The sequence below is a fragment of the Triturus cristatus genome, chromosome 10 (assembly GCF_964204655.1).
Source record: "Triturus cristatus chromosome 10, aTriCri1.1, whole genome shotgun sequence".
Classification (NCBI taxonomy): Eukaryota; Metazoa; Chordata; class Amphibia; order Caudata; family Salamandridae; genus Triturus; species Triturus cristatus.
The window spans coordinates 833,214,284-833,230,772 of NC_140593.1; the positions used below are offsets into that span (position 1 = coordinate 833,214,284).

Sequence of the window (16,489 nt, forward strand, 5' to 3'; positions counted from 1 at the left end):
TGTATGATGGTGGGCATTACTGGCATAATCCAGGCATCCGTAGTCCTATGGTGAGCATCCATTATGATGTAATGGGGTAACCCACAATTGTCCACGGACTTTGGTAACGATTAGTATAGGAAACAACGGTCCTAGACTTTTTTAAAGCTACAATTCAGTTATGAAAAACATTCATTAGTCAAAGGGCATCCGGTACATATAGAATTAGCATTGTATCATTTATGTACCACCATTTTCTTTACAATGCAAACAAGTATATCCTCAAAAGACAAAAAGGCACAAAAAATCGCTCCAATAGTGACTGTTTATTATTTAGTTACTTTTATAACAGATCATCATATTCAATGCTCCAAATAGAGAAAGAGGTTGCTCAAAGGGGAGTGTGAAAAAGGAAAGTGCTCGTGAAGTAGGACAGATATAAAGGAGGGGAATCCAAAAGCCAAATTCAATAACCAATCAATTACACATTCAGGTATCCTTAGTAAAACTGGTAATGGTTCATAGTGGCACCAGTTTTACAGATAGGCCAGTCCCTTATGGATTTACAAATATTAATTTCATGATTTTCTGATGATGCACAGAGAAAATTCTTCTGTGAAAAGGCAGGCTGGAATGATATCAGGTACAGGCCCACTGGGGGAGAGTGTCGACGTTTCGACCCTGGTGCAATGAGGGTAATTTATATCCTCTGCAGGCGGGTATTCCTCAGGGGCTCTATCCTGACTGTACCCCACCCTAGGTTGCCTCCCCTCCCCCCGTCCTGAGGAAGACCCGCCTGCAGAGGATATAAATAACCCTCATTGCACCAGGGTCGAAACGTCGACACTACCCCCCCCCCCCCCCCCCCAGTGGGCCTGTACCTGATATCATCCCAGGTGGTAAATACTGAAAATCTTGCTTTGGGTGGCCATAGTGTAGTCACTATTTTACAGTTATACCATTTTCTAGTAGCTCGGGAAGACTTTCCTTGAGCAGAAGTAGCTCTCACTACAGAAAAGGTTGGAGACCCCTGGTGTAAACCCTGTTAATCAATATGACAATTGCTGTACTAATGTAATAAGATCGTCGAAATTGTTCGAGATTGCACTGTACTGCACGTTCTTTTTGTCTGTATTATCCTTATTTTGTTTTAGCAATAAAAAGATCTTTACAAAAAAAATTCCCTGCGTCTCTCACAAGAAGTGCTTAATTTGTGCAAATAGTAAGCACAGTTTTTGGAGACTGGGATTTATTTATGATCATCAATTTTTGGCACAGAGCAAGAGAGAGAAGGGCAGAAAGAAAAGAAAAAAGAAAAAAATAGAACAGTGACAAAGACAGAAAGCAGGCATGAAAAAGAACCCGGAAGAGTGAGGTATAGAGGCAGGACGTCTATGGTGGTGGAATAAAGAAACATGAGATAGAATCAACAACGGGCGGCCTTGGCATTCATTAACCCTGACAATTGGAAGTGCAGAAGTCCAGCTCCTAAGAAGCAATGTGGGTGCCAGCACCTCCACCCCCCCCCCCCAAGTTCCTGCTAACAATGTTTCACAATACGAATGGCTGCTGAACTTTAAAACGTAATATTTGTTAGACTGAAGCACATAAAAACATTAATAGTCTTTATATCAAAAGCTACACAGACACCCAAGGAAATGGGCAGAAAATCAAAATATGCCCCACCTTGAATCATACCTCTGATGGCACCAAGAGAGCAAAGCAAGCAGGATCCCCCAGGAGAGTTCCCTTCACCCCTCCATCACCAGAGCCACCCATCTATCCATCCATTCTATTATTCATCAGATCACTCCTCCTTTTACCATCCATCCACCCTTTTTCTTTTCCCTCATTGCAGCATTCCTTCAATGCATCCTCTTACTCTTCCATCCTTCTCCGCTTCCTTCCTTTTACCCTTCCTTCCAACCAGAGGCGCAACTAGAGACAAATTTCGAGGGGGGGCTACTAAAAATTTCTGGGGGGGCTGATTCTTCGAGCAATATGTAGAGTGGAGATGCAGGGGCTCTAAGAAGGGGTGAAAACACAACAATGTAATGTAATGTAAGCTCTACTTGTAAGCACACTGTGACCCAACTGGTATCCTGGCGCTAAGTGACGAGGGACCTGTGGCAACCGTTCCAGAGGATGGCATGGAGAAAGAACTACTATTATACTCTAGGATAGAGCCAGGTCTTAATATTCTGAACGGCAGTAGGTCTTTCATCTGTCGCAGCTCCGTGGACAGGCTGTTCCAGAGCCGTGCTGCAGCAACACTGAAGGCTTGCCCCCCCAGTTTAGCTCTTCTAATCCTGGGTACTTTCACCCAGTTGCCCAAAGATGACCGAAGACAGCGAGTAGGGGCATACCAGCTGAATTTGTTCTGCAGCGGTTTGGGCCCCAGACCGTGTAGTGATTTAAATACGATACAAAGGGATTTAAATTGAATCCTCTGCGAAATTGGGAGCCAGTGGAGCTCTGCAAGGGCCTGAGAGGCAGAGGACTGTCGAGGTCTCATCAAGGCCAGCTTGGCCGCCGCAGTCTGGATTCTCTGTAGTCTCCCAATTAGGTACAAAGCCTCTTTAGCAAGTAAATGGTCTTTTAAAGACCTGTGAAGTACTCGGGTGCGGCTGCGTGTGTGCCCGGGAAGCTGTCTCAGCCGGCCAGACACACACGACGGGGGGGCTGAAGCCCTTTGAGCCCAACGGGCGTTGCGCGCCTGTTTCCAACATGTCTTGCTTTTTTGTTCCCTTCTTCGCTGCTTTCTATCACCCATGCTTTCATTTCTCTCCTCCTTAATTTTTCTTTCTTTCTTGTTTGTTCTTTCTAGTTGCCTCTCTCTCACTTCTCTTTTGTTTTTTTTCCAATGTTCAGAGTTTCTCTTTCACTGTACATGGGTCATGCAGCGGAGTTTCCCGTTGGCCACGCCCATTACTTATCACTGGTTATTTATAAGTTGTTCTCTGCAGTCATGCAGAAAGTGCAAGCCTTTAAAGAACTAATGAGCGTCTTAGTGGCCAAGTGGCAATCTGCGCTGCAGGTGCTAAAGTGATGGGTTAACGACGCCAGTGCAGATACCGATAAACACAGGCCACGTTGAACTGCCTTAGTCACAGAGCTGCTAGACATGGGGTGAGCTCTCCCCAGAGATGCCTAGAGTCTGCTCTAACAGGCTCTCCCCCCCACCCCTCGCCTCATTAGCATAGGCTTTCCTGCGGCCCACCTCAGGCTCTTAGGGGCTCAGTTTTCTGTCTTGGGAAACTCGCAGTATTACAGGGCTCATTTGGTCTGACCAGGCGCGCCCATTTGAAGATTACAATAATTGCCTCAGTACAATGCCTCTTGGGACATGGCCCTTCCAGGCAGAGGAAAAAGCAGGGAAGATAAATATAAGCGACATATTTAAGTACAAAGATTTACTGGACAAATGATGGTTACAGGTATAGAGCACATCACAGTTCCTCCTCCCTTCCGGCCTCTCACTAATAAGCCATCCACATAATGAAGCCCCAACTATTAGAATCAAAATGTGAAAATGAATATATTGTGAAAACAGACAGCAGGCAGTTCACCAATTAATGTGATTCCCATGATAAACCGCTCAGACTGCATTCCCCATGCTGTGCCCAACGGCATGCTCTAGGGCATGGATAGAAAGACCTAAAAGGATACCGCACTGTACCCCTAAACTGGTCACATGACTGATTGCACAAAGCAATTTAGGACAACAAGGCAAATGGACATTGGAGAACGGAGCCACACCAGTACCTGATTAAACAAATCACCCCAAAAACAGGCTCTTCAGAGAGAGGAGCGCAGCGGCGAACAGCTAGAGCATCCTAGGAAAGGGCCACGCAGGACACAGACACACCGAGTACCCTAGAGCATGGTCACAAGACCACACCAGGAGAGGATCACAAGGGCGAACAGTGGACTCTGACACGAAGAGCCTGGAACACGGGGACTCGGCATGCCACAGGAGAGTGACGCGGGGTATCTGCGGGCTTACACACACAGCGTACCCTAGAACCGCATTACACAAAGCAGGGAAGGATAGGGTTGGAGTCTAACCTTGGGTCATACACTTCGCCATGATAAGGGTCACATACAGCCCCACAACCAAAGGTCAACACAAAAGCTGTGAGACACAGGTAGCCAGAGCACCAAAGTACAAGGTATCGATTGCACCAACCCTGGCGCTAGATCACATTAAGCACCCCCATAGAGGGACACACAGAGAGTGACAGCTCCAGGTCATACTGAGCACCATGGGATAGGAGTGTACAAGTGGGAGGAGCCGGGCACCTCAAGGGACACTCACTCCAGGCTGGTCAGGCTTTGGTTGTGCTGTAGTGCTTGTGCCAGGGCCTTGGCTGCTTTCGACTGGAGGAAGTTCCACTGGAGGCTGCAAAGGGACAAAGAATTACAGGAACCGTCAAACACGAAGGTTTTGCTTTTGTTTAGTGAAAGGCTTTTTCATACTTGACCAACGCATTACGAAACAAGTCTAACACAGCAGCAGCAGTTCACACGTCCTCACACAAACACACCCAGTACAGTAGAGGTCAGAAGCACAAAGGGTGACATGGGCCCTGATGAAAGATAGAAAAGTGGCCCTTCATTCTTTCAGTTTAGTAGAAAACCCACAGCCACAGCTGGGTTCCAGAGGGTCCTTCACATTGGGCTCTGGTGTCACTGCACATGCTGCGCCATTGAAAGCAACGCCACAGGTACAGCTGGCAGTAGCATGAGCACCTTCACACAACCACAGCAGCAACCGATTCACCCTTTCATGAGCATGGAGGCTGACCACGACAATTACTGGAAAACACATGCACTCTGAATAAACAAGATGGTATAGAGGATATTTTCCAGAGAGCGATAAGCACAAGATGGAGAATGATAGCCATTAAATAAGAAGCAAGTAAATGAGACAGACAATAGCGCCAACCAATGGTAAGCAATGAGCGGGCTTTAAGCCCACTGTAAATTCTTGGTAAGCCCAGAATAAGTCTTTCGCAATTAGGCAGGTTGCACTATTTCGCTTGCTGACCTAAAAAAAGTTCATCCCCTATCGTGAGGACAATGATTAGGCGGGCCTCCATTCTCACTGGGTGGGTTTCACAGCTCAACATGGCTCTTGCAGAATAGTTATTTTTTTAGGGGCAGGGAAAATAGGGAATCTGTATTGGTAACAAAACCACTCTTACTGAAAGACGTGCTCTCCCTAGGGTGACTGTATCAATTTATCGGATGTCAATAATCAATCATGCTCTTGCTGAATAGTCACCCTTGCCTGAGAGCAGGGGAGCACTGAATGAGGGGTGCTGGTAACCAATAACACTCTTACTAAGAAAAAGTACTCTCTCTAGACCGTCGTGTGCGAATGTCAATAATCAATAACGCTGCTGCTGAAAGGAAGTACTCTTTCTAGAGAGCAATGGCATCAATTGAGTGGGTGTCAATAATCAATACCACTCTCACCGAAAAGCCATTAACTTATAGGAGGGGACTGATTAAGTGGGTGGCAATAATTAAAAGCGCTTAGAGCTTTTCCTAAAAGAAACTGTGGGGCATGTCAACAACAACCGGCGATAATTATCGCTAAGCGCACTTAGCGCTAGGATAATTAACGCCGGCTAGCGTGGATTTTTATCGCTGAGATAGCGTGCTATTAGCAACGCTTATCTCAAAAACGATAAAAATCCTAGCGCTAACTGCCTAACGTGAGATTATCGCTGGAAACCCAGTGATAATCTCACGAAATGTGGCGTTAGCTTGTTGATAGGGCATCACAAACTTAGCCATGATATCCACCCTCCATAGGATATCATGGCTAAGTCAGTCCTGAAGCAGGCGTAAGGAAAGTAGCGATAACAGGGGTTATTGCTACTTTTCTTGCCGCTATGCTTCATAGCGTGGGGCTTGATGATAGGAGAAATGTCGCTTAGCGACATTTCTCCTGTCATGTTAGGTCAGGAACGCCCACTTTGCATCTCATTAGAGATGCAAAGCTGGGTGTTAAGATTTCGTACGCTAAAGCAAGGTTTCACGCATTAGCGTAACCTTGCTAATTAGGCGATAAAATTATCGCCGCTTTTTGGCCGAAAACGGCCGCAAAAGCAGCGATAATTTTCTATCGCCTCGTTGCTGATATGCCCCAATGTTCCTACACAAGGGCATTAAGTGTCGAAATCAAAACTCCTGCCAGCCCCATAGAGAGGGTAAAGATTAAGTTGGGCTTACAAACAATGCAACACTAGAGAGAGAGCAACAACTCAGTATTGAATTGACAATGAATACGACTTTTATTGACAAAAACCAGGGGCCAGATTTATCAAAATGTCACGCAGAGCAGCAAGACAACTTGACAGCGAGAGCAGGAATGCGGCACATTACTAAGATATGACACATTCCCGATCACTCCTTGCGCTGACGCACTGAGTTCGGCTTAGCGCCAACACAGGCAAAGGGTGCTTGCGTTACAAGCAGGATCGTGTTTGTTCAGGAAGGGACACCTTCCTGCACAAACACAAACCTTAGAGACAATTTCCTCTTTCTATGTGCTGTAGCACAAGTAGAAAGAGGAAATAAAGAGAAATTAAACTATTTCTCCTCATACCTCTATTCGGAAGGCATACAACTCTGACACAATCCCAAGTTAACGACCCTCAGTAAATCTGGAATTGCATCAAAATCTATGGGTGGGTGCATCGGAACATCCATGCTCCATCCACTGAAGGCCTTCACGATGCAAGTAATGCAAGGCAGAGATTTGTGCTCCCTTGTGCAAGTCTTGTTTTACTAAGCCGCGCAGATCAATGCCAGGTGGCTTTGCGTGGCTTACTTTATCTCACTTCAGTCCTTGTGTTGCCTTGCAAGGGTCACCCAAGGGCTTAGTAAATCTGGCCCCAGGTGAGACAGGGAAGGCAATGGCTGGGCATGAAGACTTAGAGTCCCTAACAAGCAGAGTGCTGGAGTAAACCTAGGGAGAAGAAACAGTGTGATATTCCTGACACCTACATGAATCGGACAAAGTGCAAAAGAAGTCAAAGAAGAACATGGAGGGATAGTAGTGGTGGCACGAAAACTTACTGCAGTGACTCCAGTGTCCTGTTCAGTCTCACCGCCTGTGCGATTGCTGTGGCCCCTTCATCATGTAAAAGATTTGCTGTTAAACTAGAGTAAAAAAAGAGAGAGTGGTACAACAAACTGTCTGAAGATAAGCCCATTCATATCTGCACCCTGCCTCCATTTTCAGTTCTACCTTTGTGTAAAGAAGATTGGGGGACCCCTCCGCCTATGTCTTGCAGGGTGGGTTCCACACTCTGCACACTGGGATCGAATGGAAGGACAACAGGAAGAGGACTCACAATAAGGACGCAATCCTGAATTAAAGGAGGCCCTTCGAAAGCAACATTTCGCATAACGAGAAGTCTTCTGATGTAGCACTGCCTACACACAAAGCCACTACAAACAGTGCACGGTTCACAGATTATATCTTACCTAGCTGTACTATGTCTTTTTTCCTTCAAATTATCTTTGTTAGTTTTAATTGCAATACAGCAGCAACGTCAACATGGTAATCAGATACATTAGCACAGAAAGACAATTTGCGAGGCAAAATGGAAAAGTAAGCCTGAGATATCTCATTCTCCAGTTAAACAGGCTAGGACTGGCACAGTCCCATTACTTGCCTAGCTGTACTTAGCACAAAAAGGGTAAACATTTGACACAACATCTATCTATTGCACATTAGCAGTGTAAATGGTGTTTGTATAACTTAAAAACTTTAAAGGTTTGACCCATTTTAAAACTTTTTATTATATGTAGTTCATCTGCTTACCTACCACCCAACGTTCCAAAATCTCTCCCAGTAAAAATGGTACCCCACCTGTGTGGCTGGCCCTATCACCTGTGATACGATAGGCCCCCAAAATGCAATCTTGAGACTTCAAGTTTTGCCACGAAACTTGACCCAATTTGATGATGTGGGTAGCCACAGTATTTGGGCCCAGGCTTGGATGCCACCCAGGGTAACCTGTTAAACCCAGATATGTCTGAAAATGAGACCCAGGTGAGCCCGGGCGGTGTGACTTGCATGGCTCCCACTAGGTTCACTAATCCAGAATGCTACACTGACCTTAAACTTTGGACAAAATCATGAATTTTCCTCGTATTTCTGTGAAGGAAAGTTCTGTAATAATTGGGAATTCACAAAATTCCTTACACCCGGCATTCCTACCCTTTTCCCATTAAAAAAGGGTACTAGACAAAATGAGATCCATGCAAGCTACACCACCCTGGTGTCACCTAGGTCTCTAGATTACAGAAATGCCCCAGGTTTTTAGGGTTACCTGGTTGCCCGCTGACCCGGAGCCCAAATAGTGAGTCTATCCACAGTGGCAAGTGAGAGTAAATTGGTATATACACTCTCTCTGCTAGCCCATATGGCAAAACTATGCTCAAATTAACCGAAATTTCCTTTCATTTGCCATGGGGATCTGAATGTGATAGGCCCCAATGGGGCAGAAAGACAACTAGCTGGGGCTTTAGGGGTGGGAGTAAGTCCCATTGTCTGGGTGGCCTGCTTCCACCCCACTAGTTTGTGTCTAGTGGGCTTTCACCATACAGGGGGTGATTGTGGCTAAACCACCCAATCTGCCCCTCCAGGGGAAGGAAGCAAGAATGTTGGGTCTTTTAAGGGGTAGAATCAGACCTGAGGCCTGGGTGAGCCATCCCCTCATATCTTATTTTAAACCTTTCTCTAGTATCTACTTGGCCTTCTTCCCCTCCCCAAGGGTGCAGGTTGTCGGGTAAACACCCGCAATCCGCCAGCCGAAGTACTCAGAAAGACTGTCGTGCCCTTTGGGGATTGGAGGCATGATTTAATGCCAGGATGGACCACCTCACCCCAGTTTTTTTTAAAGATCCTTCTGTTGAAGATTGCATTAATCTCTTAGCATGAGCTGAAAGCCATTTTGTACTTGGCAGCCATTTTAGTTAGCTATGTGCTGAACATTTGCTGTTTCCCTCTCCCAGAGTCTTGCACATGCTCAGATGTGCTTAGCTAGTAGAGTGCACCTGTTCCTAGTATAGAACTGTCAGGATGTTCTAACTGATGTCAGCAACTTATTACTCCTCCTACTTGTTGACTGTGCAGTTTCTGTATGACCATCTATGTGCATAACTCTTCTCATGTGTACTTGTACCGCCTTTTTCAGCCCCTCTGTGGGTATATAATGCCCCTGTTCTCTGTACTACTTAGAAATGTCTCCTACAGTGATTTGAGAATTCTGTATGACGCATTTTTCCCTCTTTAGAGGTTAAATAAAAAGATGTCTTTTATATTACAGCTTCTGTGCCAATCTCTTCCTTGTTGGTTTAAAAGGACCAGGTGCATCAGTGAAGCCCCAGATTAGGTTTTGATTTCTACACTTCCCTAGTGCCTACTGGTCCTTCTGTATAGAAGGACATTAGGAACATGATGACTTGTCTGGCAAATACAGAAAATAGGGAAGATAAGGTCTAAACTTCATTCTATGTCAAGAGCACCAAATGCAACACACACAATATTTTACCTTTACAATAGAATACACTTGACCTGTATTTTGTTACACAAAGATAATCCTCTTGTTAAAGAATATTGTCTGTCATGTACACAATATGATGCTGACTTTCCGCGTCTGTTTATGACTGTAGTTCGGTGTAACCGATTTGGGATATATAACTTACAAAGTCATCCATTACAATGCAGCACCTTTATGAAGCAGCTTTTACAATGCAGAAAAGTACCACACAGGCCAATTTTTGGTACTTTACAATGTGGTACTTTACCGTACAGGTACGTTATTATAAGGAGGGGGTTAGTTTTAATGGGAAGATAGGGGTAGTAAGGAATTTTAGAGGGAATGGATTGGTAAGGGCAAGGGATAGGAAGGGATTTTTAGGGTTCATGGGAGGGTAGAGGTAAAGGAAGGTAATGGACTTGAAGGTTTAAGGGGTGGCTAGAGGTAAAAGGGAGTTAGTGTTTTTAAGGTTCAGGGACAGGTAGAGGTAAAGGAAGGTAAGAAGTTTTTAAGGCTCAGGGGCATGTAACAGTAAAGGAAGGTAAGGAGTTTTAGGGTTCAGGGTGGGTAGATTTTCAGGGAGGTAAGGGGATTTTAGGGTTATGGGGCAGGAAGAGGTAAAGCGGGGTAAGCTTTTTTTAGGGTTTACGGGCAGATAGAAGTAAATGGAGACATGGTTTTTTGGGGTCAAGGGAAAGATAGAGGTAAAGAGAAGTAGGGTTTTTTAGGGTTTAAGGGTGGTAGAGGTAAATAGACGTAGGAGGGGTATAGGCTTCAAGCGCAAGCAGAGTTAAAGTGAAGTGTTCTTTTAAGGTTCGTGCCACGTGAAGGTAACATGAGGTTAGAGGATTTTAGGGTTCAGTGGCAGGAAGAAGTACAGGACACCTCTAAAAAGGCTTAAAAAGACGGTAGACTGGGGCTTCCCCCACCCAAAAAGGGGGGAGAGGTGTTTGCGGTTAACCTAGCCCCAATTATTTTTAAAATCAATATTTATTCTCCCTTCAAAAACATTATGGAGTTCCAACTACGTACTGCACAGCAGAAAGGTACCTAGAAATGGATGTTGGTGATTGGTAAAGCCCAATTTATTCAGGGATACGGACGCAACATGTTTCAGCTCAGCTTGTAGCTTATAACTGTGGTACCGTTTGAGGAATCTTAACAAAACTTTCCTAAAAAACGTTTCCTCCACCTCAACTCCTTCCTGGAAAGTTTCAGGGTGATCATTCAAGTGGGGGCCAATAAAATTAGTAGGGTTTCAAAATGCGTTTCCCCCATGCACTTTTTTATAGGAAAATTAGACACAGCTAGAGCCAAAACGGTTAAATGGAAATACACCAAAGTTGGCAGAAAGCAGGTTCTTGGTCCAGAAAGCTGTGGTCCAGAAAGTGTGCATTTTGTGATTTGGTGTAATTCCATTCTGTAGTTTTAGAGTAACTCAGGTTTAAAAAATGATATTTCACGTTGCAGAGGATCCAGGGAATCAACAGATCAGAACAAAGATGTGGCAGCAGCCATTTTGAGACTCGGGGACGCAGTAAAGTAAAAAATAAGCATCTGAAGGGGAGTGGATAAGGATACCCTGTTCCCCTAGCTCTGGTGGGTGGTCCCTGAGGGATGCCATAGGGCCAAAAACTTGTTAAAAAAAATGTAATTAATGCAAATTTGATGAGGAGTCGCAGATCTGCTGTAAAATTGAAGTAAAAAACGGCAGGCTCCAGCAACTTGGAGAATGATAGCGGGCTGTAGAGGCCCTGGGGCTCCAGCTGCAGTCCCGAACACAAATTAAAGCTGTGGGTGTCCTAAATGGGACCAGGACACCCACCCAAAAAAACAAACCAATAAGAAAAATGAAACAATAATAAATTAGGAGCTGGTGTTGCTCATTATTCACTGCTCCTAGCAAGGAGTGTCCCATAATTCCCTTCAGCAGCTAATTTACATATATGTTACTGATGGTAGTTTCCCTAATCTGGGCAGGGGCACAGTCAGCATCCTTTTTAAGTGTTGCGAGGTGCTGCAGCGAGTGCAGCAACCCCCAACAAAGTTTCTGGGGTATATAGAATATGACCGCAGGTGTTTTTAAGCATTCTAGGAACTATGCCGATATGGCTGGGTGAAGGAATTCAGAGTCAGAGAAACCGGGCTGCATTATTTCCAACCCCTTTGTAATGGGTCCCTAAATGCAAATATCACCTATTTACGGAATATCATTTTATCTGCTTTAGCAGCATGGACGGCCTGATCAGTCATGCTGAGTTTTGATCCTGAGGCCTGCAACTTGCACACAGGTCTCTGCAGCAAGTGCATTAACACACCAAGGTAGCTGTCAAGCTTCATTATGTGAGCAAATCATGACACTTTCGTTACTGAAGTGTTTAATTTAGAAATAAATTACAAACAAATTAAATATCCACATGTATTAGGTCATATCCGTTTACAAGGTTCCAGAGTCACGCTTCTACGGCTACACCCTCCAAAAATATTCTTTTGTGGTATCTTATTTATTTATTTATTTATTTTGAAAGTCTTATAGAGCGCGAACAAGATCCTTGCGGATATCAGAGCGCTTTACATAACAACCAACTGTAAGTTGGAACAAACAATAGTGTGCAGGTCACAATCATATAAAAACTTAGAGCGCGGCCACTCTTTCCGGTGTAATTAAATAACTATGGCACAAAATGAGGCAGTTTAGCCTGAGAGGCGACCCCATTGCAATATCTTACAATTAGGCTCTTATTCCAAGTTAGCAGGAACACCGCACACAGCTTTTGTTCCTGAATGAACACTCGAAGATGTGTACACATTTCGATTTTACGATGCACAAATGTAGTCAGCTAATAGATGGTGAAATTAGTTCAGGGAAGAACTGCAATATTTCATGTTTCGCAGCTTGCAAACAGTGAAGCGTGCAGTATCAGCATGTTATCCCCAGGGCACAAGTCCTAAAAAGGTAGTATGGGGGACTCACCAAGTTAGGCAGTATGCAAGTGATGAACAAGTTACTTACCTTCGGTAACGATGTATCTGTAAGAAACATTAGTTAGTTAGATTCCTCACCTTAGAATATCCCCAGGCGTCAGACTGGATCCGGAAGATTTTTCGTCAGCAATACCCCTTGCGCGTCGCTAGGCGTCGTCTGCGGCTCCGCGTCCGTCGTCGGCGTCGTGCGCCGGGATGACGTCGTCGGAGTACTTAGACGCCGCCCTCGCGCGCTGACGTCAGTTCTTGTACATAGCCTTCCGCGCCAGGAACGCAGAGCCATGCAAAGACCGACACTGGTGCCAAAAATAAAATCTAGGGCCCTGAAAGGGATAGCCTTAACCCTAGATGTCAGTTCGCAGAACGGGGAGGATGGGAGGGTCGGTGAGGAATCTAACTAACGAATGTTTCTTACAGATACATCGTTACCGAAGGTAAGTAACTTGTTCATCTGAAAGAAACACGTTAGTTAGATTCCTCACCTTAGAATAGATACCCAAGCAATACCATCCCCGGTGGTGGGTCTGCGAACCAAGATCACACCAGAAAGTCCTGGAGGACAGAACGGCCAAAGAAGCCATCCCTCCGGACTTGGCTGTCAAGGCAATAATGCCTGGCAAACGTGTGTAGCGAAGCCCACGTCGCCGCCTGACAGATGTCCTGCAAAGGGACTCCCCGTCCCAAGGCAGTAGTAGCCGCCGTGGCCCGAGTAGAATGGGCGCGCAGCCCAACAGGAGGGTCCTTTTTAGCCAAGGAATAGCAAATTTTTATACACAAAACGACCCACCGAGAGATGGTTCGTTTGTGCACAGCTTTCCCCTTCTTAGCGCCCACGTACCCAACAAAAAGCTGGTCGTCCACCCGGAACTGTTTTGTGCGGGCCAGATAAAAGGAGAGCGCACGTTTTGGGTCCAGACGGTGGAGCCTCTCTTCCTCTTTGGAAGGATGCGGAGGCGGAAAGAAGGTGGGCAAGGTGACAGACTGCCCAAGGTGAAATGGAGTCACCACTTTAGGAAGAAAGGAGGGACGAGGCCGAAGGACAACCTTGTCCGGATGAACAGATAGAAAAGGAGGCTTTGAAGATAAAGCCTGGAGCTCACTCACCCGTCTAGCCGAGGTGATGGCTACCAGAAAAGCAGTCTTTAGAGTTAGAAGACGAAGAGGGCAATTGTGAAGAGGCTCGAAGGGAGCGCACATCAGGAATGTCAATACCAGATTCAAGTCCCACTGAGGCATTACAAAAGGGACAGGAGGGAACGTGTGTGTAATGCCTTTGAGAAAGCGTGTAACCACAGGGGACTTGAAAAGAGAAGGCTGATCAGGAAGCCGCAAGAAGGCGGAGATGGCAGCAAGATAACCTTTCAGGGTGCCCAGGGCAGAGCCCTGCCGGGCCAGAGAAAGAAGGAAGAGGAGAACCTCAGAAAGAGGGGCGGAAAGGGGATCCACAGCCTTTGCTGTGCACCATGCCACAAATTTGTTCCACCGGCAGGCGTATACCGACTTTGTGGAGGGACGCCTGGCTGCCAGAATGATATCACAGACTTCAGGAGGCAAGTCAAATGGCATCAACTGCCGCCGCTCAATCTCCACGCATGGAGGTGGAGGCTGGACAGGTTCGGGTGGAGGACCGTCCCCTGCTGCTGCGACAGAAGATCCTCCCGAAGGGGCAGACGTATCGGGGGATCGGTCAACAGACTGAGTAGCTCGGGATACCAGTATCTTCGTGCCCAATCCGGAGCCACCAAGATGACTTGGGCCCGGTCGTGCCTGATCTTCTTCAGCACTCTGGGCAGAAGTGGTATAGGCGGAAAGGCGTACAACAGACCGCAACTCCACTCGTGACGAAAAGCGTCGCCGAGCGAGTGCCGCCTTGGAAATTCCAACGCGCAGAACTGCTGACATTGCGCGTTCTCTTCGGTGGCGAATAGATCTAACCAAGGCTCTCCCCACTGCTGAAAGAGGCCTTGCGCCACTTCGGAGTTCAGACGCCATTCGTGATCCATCATGCACCGGCGGCTGAGTTCGTCTGCTCTGGCGTTCAGAGAGCCCGCCAGATGTTGAACCACCAGGGTGACGCCCTGGTGTTCCAGCCATGTCCAGAGGCGCAGAGCCTCCTGACAAAGGGTCCACGACCCCACCCCGCCCTGTTTGTTGCAGTACCACATGGCGGTGGTGTTGTCCGTGAACACCTGCACGACACTTCCCCTGACAGAGGGAAGGAAGGCTTTCAGTGCAAGCCGGATCGCTCTCAACTCCAACAGGTTGATGTGGAGACGAGACTCCGCCGGAGACCAGAGGCCTCTGATCTCCGCCTCTCCCATATGGCCACCCCATCCCAGGAGGGACGCATCCGTCACTACGACATGCTCTGGTTGGGGAAGGGAGAGGCTCTTGCCCTTGACCCACTCGCGGTCCGTGAGCCACCACTGCAACTGTTGTGCAGTGCCCTCCGAGATCAAGACATGGTCGGACAGGTTGCCGTGATGCTGGGCCCACTGAAACTTCAGGTCCCACTGCAGAGCCCGCATGCGCCGCCTGGCGTGATGCACTAGTAGGATGCAGGAGGCCATCAGCCCCAGAAGCCGCAACACTAGCCTGACCGAAACCCGGGATAGAGGCCGAAAGATGGGAATCAGGGCCCGTATATCCCGGACCCGCTGTTCCGGTGGATGGACCCGGAACCGCGCCGAATCGAGAACCGCTCCGATGAAGAGGAGCTCCTGAGAGGGACTCAGGTGTGACTTCGGCACGTTGATGGAAAACCCCAGCAAATGCAGGAGATCCGCCGTAGTCTGGAGGTGGGAGACGACTGCCTGGGGCGAGCCCGCCTTCAACAACCAGTCGTCGAGATAGGGGAAGACTGGAACCCCTGATCTGCGCAGATGAGCTGCGACCACCGCCATCACTTTCGTGAACACCCGAGGGGCACTGGTGAGGCCGAAGGGGAGCACGGTAAACTGAAAGTGCTCTTGGCCCACCGTGAACCGCAGGTAACGCCGGTGGGCCGGCAGGACGGGGATGTGGAAATAAGCGTCCTGCAAGTCCAACGCTACCATCCAGTCTCCAGGGTCTAGGGCAGCTAAAACCTGAGCCAACGTTAGCATCTTGAACCTTTCCTTTCGGAGGAAGGCATTGACGTTCCGGAGGTCCAAGATAGGGCGTAGGCCCCCCTTGCCCTTCTTGGGAACCAGAAAGTAGTGGGAATAACAACCACGACCTACTTCTGGACTCGGAACGCGCTCGACGGCCCCCTTGGCCAAGAGAGCCGAAACTTCCTCGCGGAGAAGATCCAAATGATCCCCCGAGATACGGTGGTGCTGCGGTGGCATGGCTGGAGGGGTCGTCTCGAAGGGGAGGGAGTAGCCCCTTCGGACGATTTGCAGCACCCACCTGTCCGATGTTATGGACCGCCAGTGGAGCAGGTGATGGCGAACTCTGCCGCCCACTGGCGTGGTATGGGCCTGAAAGCTCGGACTAGGAAGGCTTTGAGGCGGATGCTGCCGGGGTGGATGTGGGCTGACCACGTCGGCCTCCATTTCCGCCACGGCGGAAGCCACGTCCGCGACCGCACGCAGGTTGGTTCTGCGGCTGGTGGCTTTGCGGACGTGAGGAGGCGCCCCTTCCTTGGCCACGAAAGGGGCGAAAAGCGGAGGTGTGCGCCCGCGGAGCCGCGAGGCCCAAGGACTTGGCCGTAGCCCGGGAGTCCTTAAAGCGGTTCAGCGCACTGTCCGCCTTCTCACCAAACAGGCGAGTGCCATCAAAGGGCATGTCCATGAGGGTTGTCTGGACATCCCCGGAAAATGACGTGGACCGCATCCAGGCGTGGCGGCGGAGCGCCACCGTGGTGGAAATCGCCCGACCCAGCGAGTCCGTGGTGTCAAGCCCACATCGTATGGCGTGCCGTGCTGCATCCCTCCCATCGGCCAAAGCCTGGGTAAGACGCGTCCGGACCTCCTCCG

General features: G+C 47.9%; 1 protein-coding gene across 1 annotated transcript in view; it reads right to left on the reverse strand.

Moving 5' to 3' along the window:
• NLRC3 (NLR family CARD domain containing 3) overlaps positions 1-16,489 on the reverse strand; it is an 820,465-nt gene that overhangs the window by 235,718 nt on the left and 568,258 nt on the right. The window contains exons 13-14 of the mRNA XM_085630169.1: positions 7,072-7,155; positions 4,298-4,381 (exon numbers count right to left, since the gene is read on the reverse strand). Of these exons, the coding sequence (XP_085486295.1) occupies positions 4,298-4,381; positions 7,072-7,155 (168 nt within the window). The remainder of the gene's footprint in view (positions 1-4,297; positions 4,382-7,071; positions 7,156-16,489) is intronic.